Source organism: Cyanistes caeruleus, chromosome 9, assembly GCF_971803275.1.
Source record: "Cyanistes caeruleus chromosome 9, bCyaCae1.hap1.1, whole genome shotgun sequence".
In the NCBI taxonomy this organism is placed as follows: domain Eukaryota; kingdom Metazoa; phylum Chordata; class Aves; order Passeriformes; family Paridae; genus Cyanistes; species Cyanistes caeruleus.
Genome location: NC_141709.1, coordinates 28,519,571 through 28,538,150, shown reverse-complemented (window position 1 = coordinate 28,538,150; position 18,580 = coordinate 28,519,571). Strand labels below are relative to the sequence as shown.

Below are 18,580 nucleotides of genomic sequence, written 5' to 3'. Positions count from 1 at the left end.
CAAATGTAGGGAAAGTGCTTCCATCAGCTCTGCAAGAGACCTCTGAAATTTCTGCTGGGGCCTGAAGCTCACTTGTAAATCAATAGAAATCAGGCATCTGAATACCTTGGATAATCTGTGTTCCATCTAACACTGTCATGTGCATCATGGTGTATAGTATTTGCTTAACAAGAGATTATGAGAATACACGAAATTCATTAAATTCCAAAGTGCAAAAGCATTATGGTGATGACAGCCATCTAGCAAAGATTGGGATTTAACCCCTCAAAAATCTAATTAGCACATTTACTAATTATTACTAGTTATAACTAATTAAACTACAGTAATCAGAATTTATTTGATTAAATATTCCGATTTTGTGTTTGTAATACGATAGCAGCCCAAACGATGCTTCCCATCGAGCACTTGGCTGCACACACCCCAATAGGTGCAAATCTCTAAAACTCTTCAAGGGTTTACAGCATGCTTAGGGCTTTGGAAAAGTGCAAGGCAATGGCAGAGGGAAGAAAGAAGGGAGATAAAATATCTTTAGTCCCCGTGGCTTTTAGGCTGTACATGTTGATGGCTCCAGTCACTGAGTACTCAGCCCAGCTGGGCAGAGGTATCAGGACTGGCCGGCTCTTTTCCCACAGAAAGGCATTGCAGGACACCTTGAAGGTTTTGGGTTTGGTTTTCTTCTTGTCACTTGAGTTAATCCCCAAAAATCAGTATCTGGAACTGAGCTTTCAGCCTTCAGTGTGGACAGGCAGGATCCTGTGGTGGTTCTGTGCTGTTCTGCCCCCCACCCTGCCCCATCCCGCCTCTTCCTGTGGTTCTGCCGCCACTAAAACATCCATTTGCTTTGTCCTCATCATTCCCATACACCCAACACACTCTGTGTACACTTTTTCCTTCCATATATTCCCCATCACGTATGTTTAAGTTATACAACGTGCAAGTCTGTCATCTGAGTGAGTCAAATTAATGCCTTTCTTGCACTGGTTTGTTTGGACAAAGGGGTGTTTCTCTTTAACGCTCCCATGAACAGCCTTAAGCATTTGCAGATTTTAATTTCAGGAGTGGTTCAGTGAAATGAACTGTCTTTCAGATAGGCATTCAGCATTTGTAAATACACTTTTTTTTCTTTCTTTCTTTCTTGTAATAGCCCTTTACTTACTGGTGCTCTGAGAAATGTCTTCTGCTCCTGGTTATCTTCTCAAATTCTGTCTCATCTGGTTTTACTTCACAGTAAAACTGGTCCCAAAGGGCAATGGGGAATAATAGAACACAGCTCCCTGAGACAGATCAGGTGCAAAGTTGATTCCTGGGGATAAATAATTAAATCCTACCTTCAGAAATTACAGTAATAAAAAGAAAAATAAAAAGCCCATGAGGGCCAATGCTGACTTTTCCAGCAAAATATCCTGTTCAAAAAGCCAAATATTTTTAACTTGTTGAGTCTGCTGTCCTAAATTCAGTCAAAAACTCCTCTTTGCCCATCATCCTGCATCTAAAAATGCCTACAACTGGGTATTTCAGGATTAACTTCAACAAATTGTTTAGGAAATAATTACCTTATTTGAGAGTTACCCAAAATTTCTTCTTAATCTAATCTGCCAGTTTTTCTAAGTCTTGATGTACTGGATATTGCTCAGGAGAAGGTTTTCTCTGGTCAGTTGTAGCTATGTCATAAGTGTTTGATATTTTTGGGTTGACTGCATCTCTAAGAAGCAGAATAACAAAGAAAAGTCATAGCTGAGGAATACATTCTGTGAATAAAAGCAATTTTAAAAAAATTTCCAACCTTCCATTGTATGTATGTCTCTCATTGTCTCATTATCAAAATGGGAGAGCAGAAAGCTGTGACTTCTACCCTTTCTTAGGTGCAAAGGAGAGCAGTGTCCCCTTGTCTCAAGCCCCAAACCCTTGGGATGTGGGTGGTTTACATTCACACCAGTCTTCAGTCACTGCTGTGGAATTCACAAATCCTGTGTAACCCCTGTTTCTGATGAAGGCTTTTTAGTGGCCCAGGATAAGCCATGTCTGTTTCTACTTTGATTTCTTGAATAAGGAAGGTGCTAGTTCTGCCTTCATTGCAAAAGCACTGTGGAGATACATTTAGTGATGTTCAGTCAACACTGACTGCAATTCATGTAGGGTCTAACAGGAAAATTGTCAGCTGCCTCAAGTTTTATAGATGGATAACACTTCTGAATTTTTTGGTATTAACTATTAGTGGCGTGACTATTCTTTATATGCTCTTTGTTAGTGCAGTTGAAGATCCTCTGCAAAATATTTTCTTCTGCTTCTCCTGTCACCACTGTGAGTTTTCTTTTGTTGCTTTCTGGTGGACTTGAGGCATCCTCATTCTTCTCTAGAGGAAGAGATGACTAAAACAAGAAACTGCATTACAAAAGGGAGAACTGCTTCATCTAATGTTTAAAATTTGTCCAGGGTGTAACTGTGAACCAAACAATACCACAGTTTAGCCGTAAAATCTGTGGAGGAGTTGGTTCCTGTTAAGTGTGAGCAGTATTAGCAAACAGAAGTATTAACACAGAAGTAGGTACAAAGAGACATTTCATGGGATTACATCTGCTGCTTACCCAAAGAGCTCTGGATTCCAGGCTTGTTTTTAAGGTCTGTTTCAGTAAGAACAGAGTTATTTCAATGAGGTGTAGGACTCAGTGGCACGGTCATTTACTTTTAGATCTGGCTCACATATTTCTATGAGGACCAGGCAGTCATGCGTGGTAATTCTTCACATTCCTGACATCTTTTTCATAATCCACTTCTAGAATGATGATAACTGCAATGAATAGGGAAGAAAGAATTTTAACTTTTTTTGATGCCTGGAATTCATGTTTCAGTTTTAGAATCTATAGCATCAGTATTTTTTTTTAATTTTATTTTTTGATAAACCACAGTAACTCTATCTTAATTGCTAGCAATCTTTGATGGAGAAGAGCCTGTAGTTGCAATAGTTATATCTAATCTTTCAGAGTTCTTTTGGGCATTACTGGACTTGTGTGACCTTTGAAATTCAGTGTGTGGAGTTAGGTGTGATACATGGAGTCAAAAAACATGAAAATTGAACAGGTTCTCTCTGAAGTAATTCTAAATATTTTTTAATTGTCCTCTGGCAGATAATCTGAAGTCATCTTCCTTTAGTGAGCTGATTTGGAAAGGTTATTTGGGTTCTCACTATTCTGAGATAAATTTTCAGTATGTTTATGGAAAGTCTCAGTATAAATAGCACAAATTTTTTTTCTTTACTGTTATGTTCCACCTATAAGAAGAATTGGGAAAACCTCTGTGTGTTCAACAAGCATTCCTCATATTTGGAAAATACAAAAATGGGAGATTTATTATTATTGTTATTGTTATTATTTAATTATTTCAATGCCCCCTCATCTCAAAAATGGAATATTCATGTAGGGTTGTTTTTGCTATCATATTCAGGTTCCATGAGCAGAGTACCTCAAACTTATCAATGTCCAGAGTGGGCAGGAAGGGGAAAGGTTATTTGGCGGTTATTGTCCTTTTTTGCATTTTGCAAGAATTACTTCTACTCGTGTTTTGGCTCTGCTGAATAAAGTGATGGTTTCTATGTCTTGGAATGAAATTCAAGACACACTCATTGTAGAATAACTTTGGGTTCTGTCAGTGTAAGGAAGAGGAATTTCCTCTGAAAAGATTTTTCCGCTTTCCAGGTGGAAGCTGTGTAGTTTTCCCTGCAGTTTGCTTTTTCCCCTGTGTTTGCATTCTGCTTTAGAGATTTAGCCACTGAGATGTTCGAGGTTTTTTGAGGAACATGTTGTGATAATTACAATTAGCATGAGCTCCTCCCTTTCAGAGTTTTTGCCAAATAATGATATTTTGAGGAGAAAATTGATCACTTAGCAAAATGATTCTTTTATGTGGAATAAATGTTGCAGCTGGATGGGAAGATGACATAATTCTTCAAGAAGCAGTAGGCAGTAGACTTTAATTTCTGTGAAACACAGGGGACAGATTGCCCCAGTGCAAATGCTGTGTTACTGCTAGCTGCAGGGGAGACCCTGCTGAGCCCACCAGCAGTCTCACAGCTAAATCCCATTGATTTTTGTAGGGACCAGTGCAGCCTCTGCAGGGCTCTGGGGGGATTAGAGATGTAAGATGAGTAAGCACAGGGGAGCAGCCACTATCTCTGCTTCAGAGGCAGAGTATGAAGCTATTGATTGTACACTTTGCTTTATTTGACATCACCCCAGTGCAGTTACTCCAGCCTTTGGGGATATCCACTCTTCGATTCTCCACTGTGTGGATGATGCCTCGGTCATGTGTGTGTTTTTAGTAAACCTTTATTTTTTTGTGCTGTGACTGTTAATAAGATACTTTTTGCTGGCATGGTAACTTCCTGTTCCTTGCTTGCCTGCATCTGTCCATTTGAAATACTTCAGAGCAGGACCTGCTGCTTTCCCATCTTTGTCTAATATTCAGCACTGTGAACTGAGGCTTCTGGATGATGTTTGATAGTCGTGACCCTGGCTGGACCCTGCTGAGGGGTTTGTGACCCAGGAAGGACCTGGGATTGGGTTTTCTCTGTCAGGACCAGCCATTACCCACTGTCAGTCTGAGTAGAGAGCCAATGAAAATCCAGCCTCAGCATCTAAACCTCACTTCCCTGTTACAAAACCATCCAAGCTGTTGGGTGCAGGAGGAAAATCCCCCCCCAGCTCTAGCCTGTACCCCCCTGCAGTGACCCCTCCCCTGGAGGCTGCTCCTCCCCAGGTCTCTGTGCTTGTCATGGCCCTCAGTGCAGAGCCTGGGTGCCTCATCCAACCCTCAGGCCAGGGTTTGGACACACCATTCCCTTACCTGGCAACTGAATCAATGCTTCAGGTAGTCAGAATTTGTAAAGCCACAGTCACCCTTTAGACATCTCTGGACGTGTTTCTCCTAGTGGTAGTTGGGTGATGTTGAATTGGGATTAAAGAGTGCTGGTAAACATAAAGGTGTTTATCATACTGGTCCACTGTTTGATTTTTTTTCTTTTTTTTCTTTTTTCCCCTTTAGGATGAACGTGAAGCCAGAGAAAATGTGAAAAGAGAGCAGGACGAAGCGTACCGCATCTCGCTGGAGGCCGACAGAGCCAAGGTGTGTGCTGGGGGAGAGACCCCATGGGATGGGAACCCTTTGGAGTTTGGGAATGCTCTGTGGTGCAGAGGACTGGCCTGCCTTCAGTTGTGCTCTGAGCATGAGACCCTAAAATCCTCAGTGTTGTAAAGTGGCACCAGATAAAGTCACTAGGACTAGATTTGACTACATCTTTTAGCTAAGCCCATCCTGGCTTCATTTAATAATATCCTATCTCTTATATTAATTTTTATGGAAATGTTGAGAAATTTTTTTGCATTTGTATTTGTGACATATTTATGTGGGGTTGCCCTTTGTGTTTGTTAGAGGGAAGCACAAGAGAGAGAGATGGCAGAGCAGTTTCGCTTGGAACAAATCCGAAAAGAACAGGAGGAAGAACGTGAGGTGGGATGTTTTACCTTTTCTGATAACTTTGAATTCATGAAGCTTATGAGCACTGAAACTGTCACTCAACACACACTGCAACTTCAATTCAAAGCACACATTTTATGTGATCAAGTTTCCTTAGTATTATTGATTTCTTACTATGTATCTGTGAAACAAAATGCAGCTAAATCATTTTCATCCACTGTTTAATAGATTTTCTGTTTTATCATCAGGGTCTCAAATATAGCCAAGATGGATCTGCTCAAAGGAGATCTGTGAAATGAGCTCAATAAATGCTGGAATCTTTGGGTGGCTCCAACCTGTTTTATGCAGCCACTCCTTTTAAAAACACGGAGCCCTTTCATTTTTTCCAGGAAGTAGCACAAAGCCTGCCTGCAATTCTGATCGGATGTAATTTGGGAGACAATCCAGTTATTAAAAAATTAAGAAAATAAAATCCAGAATCTTGACATTTGGATTTACAGTACTTTAAAAAATTTCTGAATAGTCTTCTACAGGATCTTCCTTAGAATGAAAATTGTGTTTTAACAAGCACTTTATGTGTCTAGGCCTCTGTATGAAAACAGAACCTCTGTGCTGTGAAGAGTGCTGTTCCTCAAACTGCTATTTTGTATATTCTCTCAATTTTGTAAAGTCTGAGGGTCCCAGTGCCTCTCAGAGATGGCTCCTGCAGCCTTTTTCAGGATCTAGACAAGTTGTGAGATGGCAATTCTGTGAGGTTAATAGCAGCTGAACATGAATCCACTGTAGCAGGAACAGCCTCACAATCAGCTGACACTCAGGCTAAAGCAGGAAATACATTTTTCTTTTCTAAGTTATTTTGCATGCATAGAAACAGTAATTATTTCTGCCTCATTATATCTGCTCCTGAACCTTTTCTGATACCTTGGCCTTTTGGAAATGGTTTCCTTATGCAAAGGCTGCAAGACTGGCCCATGTTATCAAAATATACCTGGGCTTCCCTGTTTTAATGCAGAGTGCAGTAATGAAAATAATAGGATCTGTTTGCTTAGTAGAACAAAAGGGATTTTAACAATAATGTTTACTAACACTCCCCATTTTCAAGTATACAGATTACTTGGACTGAATTGTTTTGCAACAGTGTTTACTTACAGAAGTGGCTTTATGTTCAGTTTGTATTTTAAAATCTGACTGTTGAGCTCTTCACATACTGAACATCTTTTTATCAACAAACTGAAATTGCTTGTTCAGGTCCAAGAGTTTTTAATGTGATTCATCATGTCATTGTTTTCTGACTTGGTTTGCTGGTACAGAATATCCACTGTAAATTGCCATTTTATGTTGAAGCACAGGAGAGTGGTTACTTTGGCGAGCAATGCACTCTTTGCACAAAGGAAGGAGCTCTAATGAGCTACTGTTGTTTATTTTTCTATAATATAATTGATTGGGTTCAGTAAATAATGTAGCATCTGTTGTTATACTGTGTGGGGAAATGTCAAAACAGCAAGACAGTAAGCAGGTGGTTGAGAATGGAGAGGGAGAAAATTAAAATAGAATCTATTTAAAATATAATCTCATAGTAGATGAGCAAAAATGAACTCAAGTTCTATGTATAAATATTTATACTGAGATATAATTTGCTCAGAGGTGTGTGTGTGAGAAGTAGACTATTTAAAAGCCTTTGTAATCTTGCTTCTTCCCAGTCCTTTCCCTGCAATATAATCACCCTCCATCAGTTTCTGTTACTAAATGACCTTGGTGGGGGTTTTCAAAGGCACAAATAGCAACTGTGTATACTGCAAGTTCCTTAAAAATGGGTAAATCCCTGCCTAACTGTCTCTTCAGTTTGAAAAATTGTCTTTTAGGCACAGTTTGGGGCAGGTAGTGTGTTTGTGCTGCTTCTTCCATTCATTTACCTTCTTTTTAAGTGCTACCTTAAGTGAGGTGATATTGTAACAGAGCTGTTTCTGAGTATGAGCAAATTTTTGACAGATGCTGATGCTGCCCATGAGTTCCAAAAATGCCCTTGGAAATCAAGACCACCTCATTCAGCAGTCTAATGTTAGCCATTAATTTTATATTAAAAAAAAATAAATCTAATCAAAGGATTGGTGCTGTAGCAGCTCCCAGAGACAGAGGACAGAGAACACAGACCTGAGTCCTGCTCTTAAAATCTTGACATCAGCAATATTAGCAGGAACACAGACATGCACATGACTGTCATGTAGTGGCATTGCAATTTGAGGGCTGATTTCATGCAAATTGTTGCAGAAAATGCGTTCATCTGTATTTGGAACCATCTTCTTGCAAATACTGCTACTACTACTTCTACTACTTCTACTACTTTTACTGCTTCTACTACTTCTACTACTACTAACTTTAAATCTTCAAGCTCCTGTTTCTGTTCTCTGAGTTTTCTTCTTTAATTATTCCTACTTTTATATGTACTCTGTGTATCTAATGGACATTCGTGGCATTTTTAATTGCATCTTTTAACAGTGTTTCAGTTTATTTATAGTAAATTTCTTGCATATATTTCTTTTCACTCTGAACTGCCATTAATGGTCCAGTCTACTGCAAATGGTCAATTACCATTGCAAGAGGAAGACAATTTGACAAGTGCTTTTAAAGAAATACTTTTACTGCCTTTTAATTTATACTCTTTAAGGAAGCAATTGGCCACTTGACAATTATTCTCTCATTCAATTTTTTTCCAAGGCTTTCTGCCAAATGATTAAATTACGTATCCCATCGTGCATTAACTGTAGACCTAATAATATGTGTTATAAAGAAGGATTTATTTTAATTAGTTGTCTGGTGGGCTATTATTAAGGAGTGAATAAAAATTATTTTGTCATTGAGATATAAAGGCTCCGGAGCACTGCGACACATCTTGAAGTTCTAGAAGAAATAAAAAGAAAAGCTTTCTTCCCTTTTCTTCTGTTGCTGGCACTGCAACCTGAAATGGTTGTTTTTGCTTCCCCAGGCTATCAGGCTCTCTCTGGAGCAGTCTTTGCCCCCTGAGCCGAAGGAGGAGAGCACTGAGTCCGTCAGCAAACTCCGCATCCGAATGCCCAGCGGAGAATTCTTTGAGCGGCGTTTCCTGGCCAGCAGCAAGCTGCAGGTTGTCTTTGATTTTGTAGCTTCCAAGGGATATCCTTGGGAGGAGTACAAGCTGCTGGGCACCTTTCCGAGGAGAGATGTGAGTAAATATACTTTTCAGCAATAAATACCTCTGCTTCTTGCTCCTGTGGGTTAGATGGGCTGGGGTGTTACGGCATAGAAGGTAAAAGGTGTGCCTGAGTATGCTCAGGTGCTGCCAAGCTCTAAGCCAGCTGCTGGCTGACCAATGCTGTTACATACAGAGCTGTGAAACCTGCCTCCAGTGACATTGTGAAAAATCCTACATTTCAGAAAAAGTTGTGGACCATTTTCAATGACAACTTGAATATGCTGAGCCAGCTTTGCTCACATCCTTTTTTCAAGGGAAGCTCCATCAACACTGCTGGTAGTTCATGGTTTAGGTCCATTATGGGCTGGTACTTCTGATCTTTCTGGTTTTGCCATTTGGATGCAAATTTATGTTATGAACAAGGCTCAGCATCAGGTAGTACTCAGTCATGAACTATTAAGTACATCCTAATAAATATTTGATCCATCTGTTACATAATACCAGTAGATAATTACACCTCCTACCTTGAAATTGTATGATGAACGTGCTGTGACTGATTTTCAGAATCAATACTGCTCACTGCTTACAATAGCCAACTAAATTCTGTTGATCAATCAACAGATAATTTTTGTGCTGGCTCCTGAATTTCTTTGAAAATCCACCTCTGTGTTTTCTGCACAAATTAGCTTTCATTACTTATTTAGTCATTGCTACAGCAAAGGTGAAAGTCAGTGGGGGAACAACTGTGCAGTGTTTGAAAAAAGGTGAAGGGAGTAGGCACTGCAGAGATGTCAGGACAGAGCCAAGCAGTGGTGGGTGATGTTCAGCAGCTCTTTGGCCATACTGCCTGAGCATTGCAGAGGAGTGGGGGCAGCTCTGGACCAGATGGGGTCTTGTTTGCTGGAGGCATCTCCAGGCGACTGGTTGGGCCATTTTTCACCAAAGGAGTTCAGTAATTTGGGTTGCTTTTCCATTTTGTTTCCCATCACTGCCCCTGGAGGAAGTTCACTAGGAATGAGGCTCTGATTGACATGTTTACAGTAGTTTGTAACAGATAACATCTTGCTTTATCGTCTTATTTGTAAGTACTCCAAAGGAGAAGCAGCTCATCCTTAGCAAGCATGCAATCTTGTGAGTGAATGTGCTTTCTGACCCATTTTTGGCAAACTGTGAACTGGATTGCAGTGCTTGCAGCTCTTCTTCCACCTTGTCCTGTATTGGCAATCCTAATCAGTCAGACTGAAAAGCAGCATTTAAGGAATCACATTAATCACTAATTGACTTTTCTCCTTAAGCATGCAGTATCATTTCCAGTGGAATCAAAGACTAGAAGTCACCTGTGTTCCCAGGATTACTGATGGTTCAGTGTACTTGACAGAAGAAAAACAGTGTTTTACAATCTAAACAATGGGTTTATACATTTTAAATATTTTGCAAGTCATGCCTCCCCACCTGTAACTTATTTCTGATGTAATACATATTTAATATAAAAACCCTACAAGTATATTACTCTTAACTTTTTACATTTCTTTTTCACTTTACACTGGCTGTTTCTGTACTTATTCACATCATCATCATTATGAATGTTAGTAGTCTGTAAAAATCTCAAAAATTTATCAGGTGAATCACATAAGAACAAGTTTTAAAAGGAGTAGAAAAAGAAAATACCACTAAATTAGAACAGGCTGGTATTATCAGTATATCCATGAAACTGGCAGGGAGAAAAAGGAGGCAAAGAAAGGAGAATTTAATGGCAGTGTCTAGAGCTGTTGGTCTGTGGTGTGGGAAGCAAAGACCCTGTCATCTTTTTTCTATGATTCCAACCTAATAATGCCATGTATGAGGAGTCACATAAATGATTCATGCTGATTGACTCAGGCATGTATGAATCCCGTTGCCATTGTGACCACCAGAGCTAAGACAGACAAAAAATATTCCCCTGGGGTTTGCTAACCACTGAGAACTGTAAATGACATCTGTCACGTTCCCCAGGTTTGGAAAGTTGGAAGCATGCAATTCCACAGACAGATTTAAAAAAAAAAAATGAAAAAAAATAAGGCATTGTTGAATGGCTTGGAAGAAGTAGACTCAAAATATATATTCATTACCTTGGGGTTTGTGGTCTGTAGTCTCTTAAAAATACACTGTGAGTTATCAAGACCCTTCTGCTGTATGGTATGTTACAAATATGAATAGGAATCTGTGCTCCAAGGACAGAGCACTTGGGATGCTTGTGCTCCAGAAAACAAGAGCATTTAAAATGTCTGTATTTCAACTATACATAACATTTTTGAAAAAAATATATTTGAAAGTATCAGAATTACTTTGCTGGAGTTTTGCTGCAGTAAGATGAAAACATGTCTTCGAAAGTTAGGTTGTGGGGTTTTTTCTATCCTAAGCTGCTTTACAATAACATACACACTCCCAAAAGTGTTTCTGTCTTATCAAAACAAGGGGATTATTTTCATCCAGGTCAACGTTTTCATGTGATAAACTTGTTCGAGCATTTTTACCTGCTGTTCAAAGCCATCAGTCCTGATACAGTGTTGCTGAAGCATTTTTACATCTTTCATAAATAAAAATTCATTAGTTCTTAGTCCTGTGTTCCAGTTGCTTACACAGATATCCTTAGCTAACTTAAAGTTGGTATCATAACCCTCCTGTAAATACAAACTTCTACACATGAGTAAATACACAGATTAACCTTTTCCAGACACTACTTGTAGATTTTAAAGCAGCAGTGACATTCCAAAGCAGTTAAGCACATGCAGTGACTTGTTATTGGGTCTTTGTCACTCGCTGTGTTGTTCTTTCTCCCCGTGCTGAAATTAGATATTAAGCAGCTCCTCTCTCAGTACCTCAGCACCACATCTTGTACCACCAGTGTGAGTCAGAAATGTGGGCTTGGGGCAGCTGGGAGCTCGTGCCTCAGACTCTGGAAACGTTGGCAAGCACATCTTTGGGACTGAAAAGCTGTATTGTATTTCTTGGCATTATTCTTAAATACACCTGCAAAGGCTCCATGGGAGCAAATGTGTGCACTGTTAAATGGTGTTCTGATTTCAGAGTTCTAGTTCCCTTTCTTCCAGAAATCACATTTAACTGTAACAAAAAGAGCTTATTCTATGTATATTCATGTGCTCAGTCTATTCCTAGTTCAGTATTTAAGTTCCCTTTCTCTTAAAAGCTTTCCCAAACCCTGACTTTAATTGTCCTCTTGACCTCCCAGCTGCAAATCCTCCTCCCAGTGCTTTGGAGACCTCCAGATAACCAGTTCCTCACTTACTTCGGTGCTGGTGATGTGCACAACTCTTCCTAAAACCATTAACATCTTACAGGGTGGACATTTTACCCCACTTAGGCAAGAAGCTGAAGTGGACCAGGTCTAGCTGAAACTATAAGAGGAATGTGCAGAAATTTACCCAAACTGGGATTTAGCCATCCTACCAGGGTTAATATGTTTGTGAATGTTTTATGGTGTCTCTCAGAAAGGGAGGGCCAGGCATGGTTCCTCCTTCTAAAAGCTGCATTTGAAAGAATGAATTCATTAATTTCTCATGAAAAATCAAAATTGTAAGCTATAATTTCTGCTGCTGATTTCTTCTTGAGGTGGAGCATTAGTTATGAATTTGAGAGTATGCCTTCTGCAGACATGGTATTAGAGACTTAAGCTCTTTATTTACTGTATCTGGAAGCCTTGGTAAGCCAAGACTTCTACAGTATTTCACATTTTATTTTTCTGAGCCACAGCTTAGGATCAGGTGGCAGTTAAGTCACTTAAGGTTATTTAAATGCATCTAAAATGTTGCTTAATAATTCAGAACCAGTTTGCTCTGTTTAGAGTATTAAGATTTTTTAAATCCTTTTAATTAACCAATTTCAGCAGCAGTTTAAATAAACAGAAACAAAAAATCTGCCTTGAAAGGGCAGAAAATGAATTTAACTCAAATTGCATGTCAATTTAAATCAAAAATGATCAGGATTTCTGTAAATTTAAGGCCAGGAAATTCATAGTTTTAGGAGTATATGGGAGTATAGAGTAAGATATTCCTCCAAACCCAAATGTGATTGTTCATTCCTGTGCTTTGGCAGGATTAATCCTCTTTGATGCTCACAGTGGTGAAAATAATGCCACAGGGTAGTAAGTTTAGCTGCAGCACTTGGTATGGAGTCCTCTGAGCAGGGAGTTACTCTCTGATGTTCTCAGATAGGTGATGTTGGAGCATGGTCCTTATATTGTTATGCCAGGTAGTTTGACAGTTTTGTATATGAGTTCTGGCAGCGGTTCTTTGTAAGGATAATTCTGAATTTCACCCCTGCAAACTACTGCCTTCAAATAACTTACTTTTAAACTCATTAGGTTGTGTTTAAACTCTAAATATGAGTTCATCAAAGACTGACATGTCCAGGACCATCTCTGACTTTTAACATTTTTCCCCTAATCATGATCTTGATAGGAAAATGGAAGAAAGATGTTATTGGGATAAAGGATTTATGCAGTGTCACAGCTATACCCTATAGTGTTTTTAGTAATTTCATGTAAATCAGAAAAATACCTTGAATATCTCTGAATAATTTTATAGCAGAGGAAGATTTCAAATGAATGAAATATTTTTTCTGATAAGTTCCAAAAATTTTTAGAATTACATGTGATACCTGTTATTTTTCCAGTCATTTCAGTTACTGATATTTATCTTTCCCAGTACACAAAGTAGTAGTCATCTCTCTTAATTCACATAATTTAATTTTTTCTGGTCAGTGGTGTCATGTGCTTACTCTGATCTAGTTTACATAAGGCCACAGCCACCTACAAAGAGGAGATATCCCTCCTCCTATCATTTACAGCTTTCCTTAAGTCAATACTACCTGCCCTTGTCTTTCCTCTCCTGTCAAGATCTGTTGGTATTTTATTTATTCAAGCAGTTAGGTTTGGTTTAGTTAAGACACTGAGAAGTTGCCTAAGCAAATTGGCCATTCCAGACTGGCATATTCCCATGCCTCTTTTGAAGCCTGGTTTCTGACCCTTCTTCCTGACCACTTGTAACAGTGAAGGGATTGGAAAGATCAACCTCGAGTGCAAGAGGAAAGGACACCGAAGCATTTGTAGCTCCCAGATTTTCCTGCTTTTAACCACTTTGTTGCTCACAAAGAACAGGATCACAGTCTTTTGGCCAGCACCTAAAAAAGGGAGTAGGCAACATTCTTGCTCTGGTGAAGTCAGTGACAGCACCTGAGAGAACATGGAGTATATTTTGCTTCTTGAAACATGTTTACATGTTTACTTTTGTGGAAATATAATTTCCATATAGGTAGTAAAAAATTCTGTAAATATTACAGAAGGATTTTTCACAATGTTTTTTTCCAATAAAGACAGACTTGATATGGTTTTTTTTCAGACCCAGTGTCTTTATATAAGTAACTTATCCAAAGTGAAGGATTAAAGCCCTTCATGTATCAAGTCACTGAAAGGAGATCTCATCTCACAGATGTAAGAAAATAAGTAGAATTGCATTCTTTAGATCAATATAGTTTCTGATCTCTCACAGCAACTCTGTTTGAATACAGGGAATGTTTAACCAGTTTCAGGAAATAGGTGTGCATTTCAGATGAGCTCTTTTACTCGGGGCTCACTAGAGTAAGCAAGCATTCACCCAGCGCTGAATGCTCAATGCGGAGCGCGAGCTCTCCATGAATCATCCTCATTAGTTAGCCCAGTGACTAATGCCAACCATGGGATTAATATATTCCACCCAACAGCCCTTCAGTGCACATCCCTTGCACCCAAAGTGCTCTTTTATTCAGCACTGCCCCATTTTACAAAACATTTATTTCAGGGGAAATTCCTGCGTTATTGTTCGCAGGAAGATGCCTTAGTTAAGCTGTAGCTTTGCTCTCGCATATAACATTATCCAGCATAAACTGGGGCTAAGATATTTTCTACTTTTTCTCCAGATTTCATGTTCAATATCCATTTTGTGGGCTTTTTTTGACCCATGTAGGAAGAAAATGAAATGATAAAATACCAATAGAGAGCCTTTGTACTAGTATGATACTAAGACTGCTGTGTCTGGTTACCAGAAAATTTAATGATCTCCTGCTGTTTTGGTAATTGCATAAGTAATGCATCAGACTAAATCACCAAAGCAGTCCTAGGCACTCTCTTTATTCCATTTACCTATCTACCAATCACAATGTTATACTGTAGATATCATTGTGATATCTGAACATCTTAATCCTTTGAACTGGTGATAAAAATCCTTTTGGATTGTTTTTTCATGCAATTATAATTAAGTGCACATGAATCCAGTCCTGGCTCATTCTTCTGTGAGCGACTGTGTTCCCATCCATTCCCCTCTGGGATGTATGCAAAGCAAAGTTCTTGCAGTTCATTTTGAGCACTAAATGTATTTATATGTTTTCAGACTTCCAGAGCATATTGCTGCCTTTCAGCTCTTCATCGATCTTCAGGGTGAAAGCTGTAGTATTCCTGGGGATGTCATCTTTCTCCTGTGTAGCTAGCACATTTAAAAATAATCAAATACATGGATAATTGTTAGTTCACTATAAGCACACAGGCAGCAGTGCCCACAAGTAATGCACTGTTTTGCTCCCTGGCACAGCAGTAAGGATGCTTAACAAATGCTCTCATCTGTAAATGCCAGTACTTTCTCTGCTCAACAAGAAAAATGAAGGTAAATAGCATGAGGGAGAAGGTAGTGGAGCTCCTCTTCCTGCAGGTCCTTTGTCAGGAGAAGACAAGGTCCAGGGTTTTCTGTCAGCTTCTCCTTTTCTGAGAAACTGCAGAGAGAATTCCTAAATAAATCAAAGATTTCAAACCAGAAAGGAGGAAGGGAGGAAAGCAGGGGAGAGCTTTACACCACCTCACTCTTCCCCAGAGCCTGAAGTCCTGCAGCCCTGGAGTTGTTGCCGCTGTGGGACCATTGATGTCCAGGTCAGGACCTGTATGTGACTCCTCTAACTGACTCCAGCTCCATCTTCTTGCTCTCAAGGAAATTTGTGCAATACTTCAGCACCATTAGCACCACAACAATAAAAGTCACATTATTCAGAGAGGCTTTTCTTAATTGAAATACTTTTGTGTTTGCGCTTCTGCCAAAATGAAAGAGTGGATTGGTTGTCATTGCAAATGAGCTGTTTGAAAGGCTAAAGGGAAATGCAGCCTTTTTGTAGGGATTTTTTAAAAGTGAGATTAGTTCTTGGAAAGAAATATAAAACAAATGTTCAGTGATGTTGGTAACTGGGTGTATTTTGGCTGTATTTTGGACAAGTACTGATCATTAACCAAATTTCTGGTCCTTGGTTAAGAAGAGTCACAGAACTGCCTCAGAGCTACCCAGGTGTGTACAGGTCTTCCTAAGGCCTTTTGTTGGAAAGTAGATAAACTACAGTTTATATATTTCTTTCATTACTCACTGTTAAAAAGCTATAGGATTTGGGTATTTTTAACAGCATCATTAACATTGGAGCTTTATATAGTTTTGACAAAAAAAAAATATTCATTTTTGGGGGGGTTTAAGCTTTTTTTTTGCAAATATGAGGCATTTATTCCAGCTGAAAAATCAGATTTTCATTTAGAACTTTTAAAAAGCACCAGATAGTCCACTATACAAATGTAGCAACACTGAGTTTGGGCTTATCCTTGTTATTTGCACCACCCTGTCATTACATGTTTTAGGAAACAGAGGAGAACACAGTTACTGTCTTAATTTACAGTCAAGTAAGTTAAGTAGTGCAAGAGAGGCTAGTCAGCCTTCACTGATTAAAATCTATGCAGCTTTTTTTTTAGTATAAATTATATTAAGGCAATGAAAACTTAGACTCTGTGTCAAGGTTGGCTGCATCTCGGAGCACTGCATGGCTTTCCAAGTTAAAAAGGGGAAGCATGCTCAAAGTAGAGGGTACAGCATCACATTTGTCTCTTTTATCAACAGCTGCTGCTTTGCTTAGTAAATGTATTTTTAAATGTGCTTAATCTAAAATATGTTTTGAGAAAACCTCTTCAGAGAAATAAGACAGTCGGTGTGATGTATTGGATTAAAGCTTTGTATTTGGATTGAGGCTACAAGTCTTTTACTATGACATATTTTTCCTTGTTTGTGACGGCTTTCTTCAATTCAGATGTAAATTATCTCCAAGTTTATTCAACTAAGCCAAATCTAATTGCATATATTTCTATAAAGTAACTCTACTTTTGTTTGTTGCTCAAGTTGAGTGTATTATCTGTGTAACCCAGAGATATTTCAATAGGTAGAAAGGATTCACTGTATTTGTTTGTGTGTCACTCTGAAAATATAGTTTTTTAAATAGATCTGGTACTTTACCAGGTGTGCCTTTAAGTAATTTCTATTGCATTTATACTTTAGGAGGATTAGGAAAGAGAGTAAAAGAACCCTTTGTCCGTTAGATTCATTAAATGTATTCATGCGTGTGTAAGTGGTATAGAGGCTGTGCTACTTGGGAATCAGATCCTTGTCCTAGGGTGGAGAGAAAGGTGAAGGGTGTGATATTTACAGCTTGTGTAAGTGTCATAATAATTGTGTATTTGATTCTTTATTTTTAAATTACCTTCCTGGGCATGAAGCCATTTTTTTTTTTGTATTTATCTTTTCCCCGCAGAGTTAGGGAGGGTAAGGAACCACACCTTGTAAGTGGTAAAAGTACAGCTGCTCAGGATGTGTGTAATAGAACAGATAGGTCAGCAAAGGTGAGGACAGAAATAACCCAAATGTTATTCTAGAAGGAAAAAGACTTTGCTATAAAAATGTGTTAAAATGTTGTTTAAATTAGCATGAGTTTTCATTTTTGGGTTATCTAAAAACCCAATTAATTTATTCAGAATGAAGTGTAAGCAGCTACCACATTCTTAAAAGAGTGTAAGAGTTAACATCACTACCTTGTGCCTTGCAGAGTCATAAATAAATTGAACTTCTAAGTGCCACAGAAATACTTCAACTAGCTAGTGCTTAGTTGGAATAATCACCACAGAATTAACTTAAACAAATACTTATTTAAATGATAACCTCATGGCACCAAACTGACATTGGTTGTGTAAGAAAGCTCTTTAAAAAAACGAAGCCATAGCTCCAGTGCACCAAAACGTAAGGTCCCATAAAACTGAATCCATAGTTAGAATAAAAGATTGGTTTATCAATAGCTTTAAACCTATTTCAGTGAAAGCAGCTCAGTGGTGAGATCTAACACTGGCAGAAATAAAGTCCTGTAGCACCTCTGGTGATGTTGCTGAAGGGAGGGGAGTGTTAAGGTTTGCACAGAAAGTCATTTGCCTGAAGATAAAATCTCCTGGGGCACTCTCTGTGTTCAGGGCTTTGGGAAAGCCCTGAGTGCACCTGCATGGTGTTGTACAGGGTTCTGTGAATTTTGAATCAGTAATGCTGCTGTCACTTGTGTTACACTCTCAGACACTCTCCTGGACATTGAGTCCCTCCTCTGCCACCCTCCTCACAGGATAAGCTTGGAACGCTTTACAAGCATAAAACCTCTTTTCAAGGGGTTTTATTTCATGTTCCATTACAATATAAAGTATTAGGCACTAGCAAACCCATAAAAGATTTGATAAATACATTCAGCTGGTTTCACAGAGTGAAGCATGAGGTGACTCCTAGAGAATGTGCTTACAACTGGAGAAAGTCACTTACTGTAGGACATGAAGATACAGATAAAAATGTTTCTTTAGCATTTGTGAAGGCCTTTAACTAATGCTGATGGTGAATTTTGCAGCCTTAATCAAGAAAATGTTCATTCCGCCACAGAGATGGAAGGGATGAAATCAGATCCTATATACAAGTGTACTATAGTGATTTTCTGTGTAATTGCTAACAACATAGAATAAATCTAGAATACAAAGAATAAAACTAATACACAGAATAAAACTAATAAAGGTGTAGGGCTTTGGGACAGTGT

The 18,580-nt window shown here is 38.8% G+C and overlaps 1 protein-coding gene across 4 annotated transcripts in view; it reads left to right on the top strand.

Annotated features, from left to right (window-relative positions):
* FAF1 (Fas associated factor 1) overlaps positions 1–18,580 on the top strand; it is a 157,738-nt gene that overhangs the window by 133,291 nt on the left and 5,867 nt on the right. For all 4 annotated transcript variants that reach the window (XM_086901513.1, XM_086901512.1, XM_086901511.1 and 1 more), the window contains exons 16-18: positions 5,038–5,118; positions 5,425–5,502; positions 8,453–8,668. In XM_086901513.1, the coding sequence (XP_086757639.1) occupies positions 5,038–5,118; positions 5,425–5,502; positions 8,453–8,668 (375 nt within the window). The remainder of the gene's footprint in view (positions 1–5,037; positions 5,119–5,424; positions 5,503–8,452; positions 8,669–18,580) is intronic.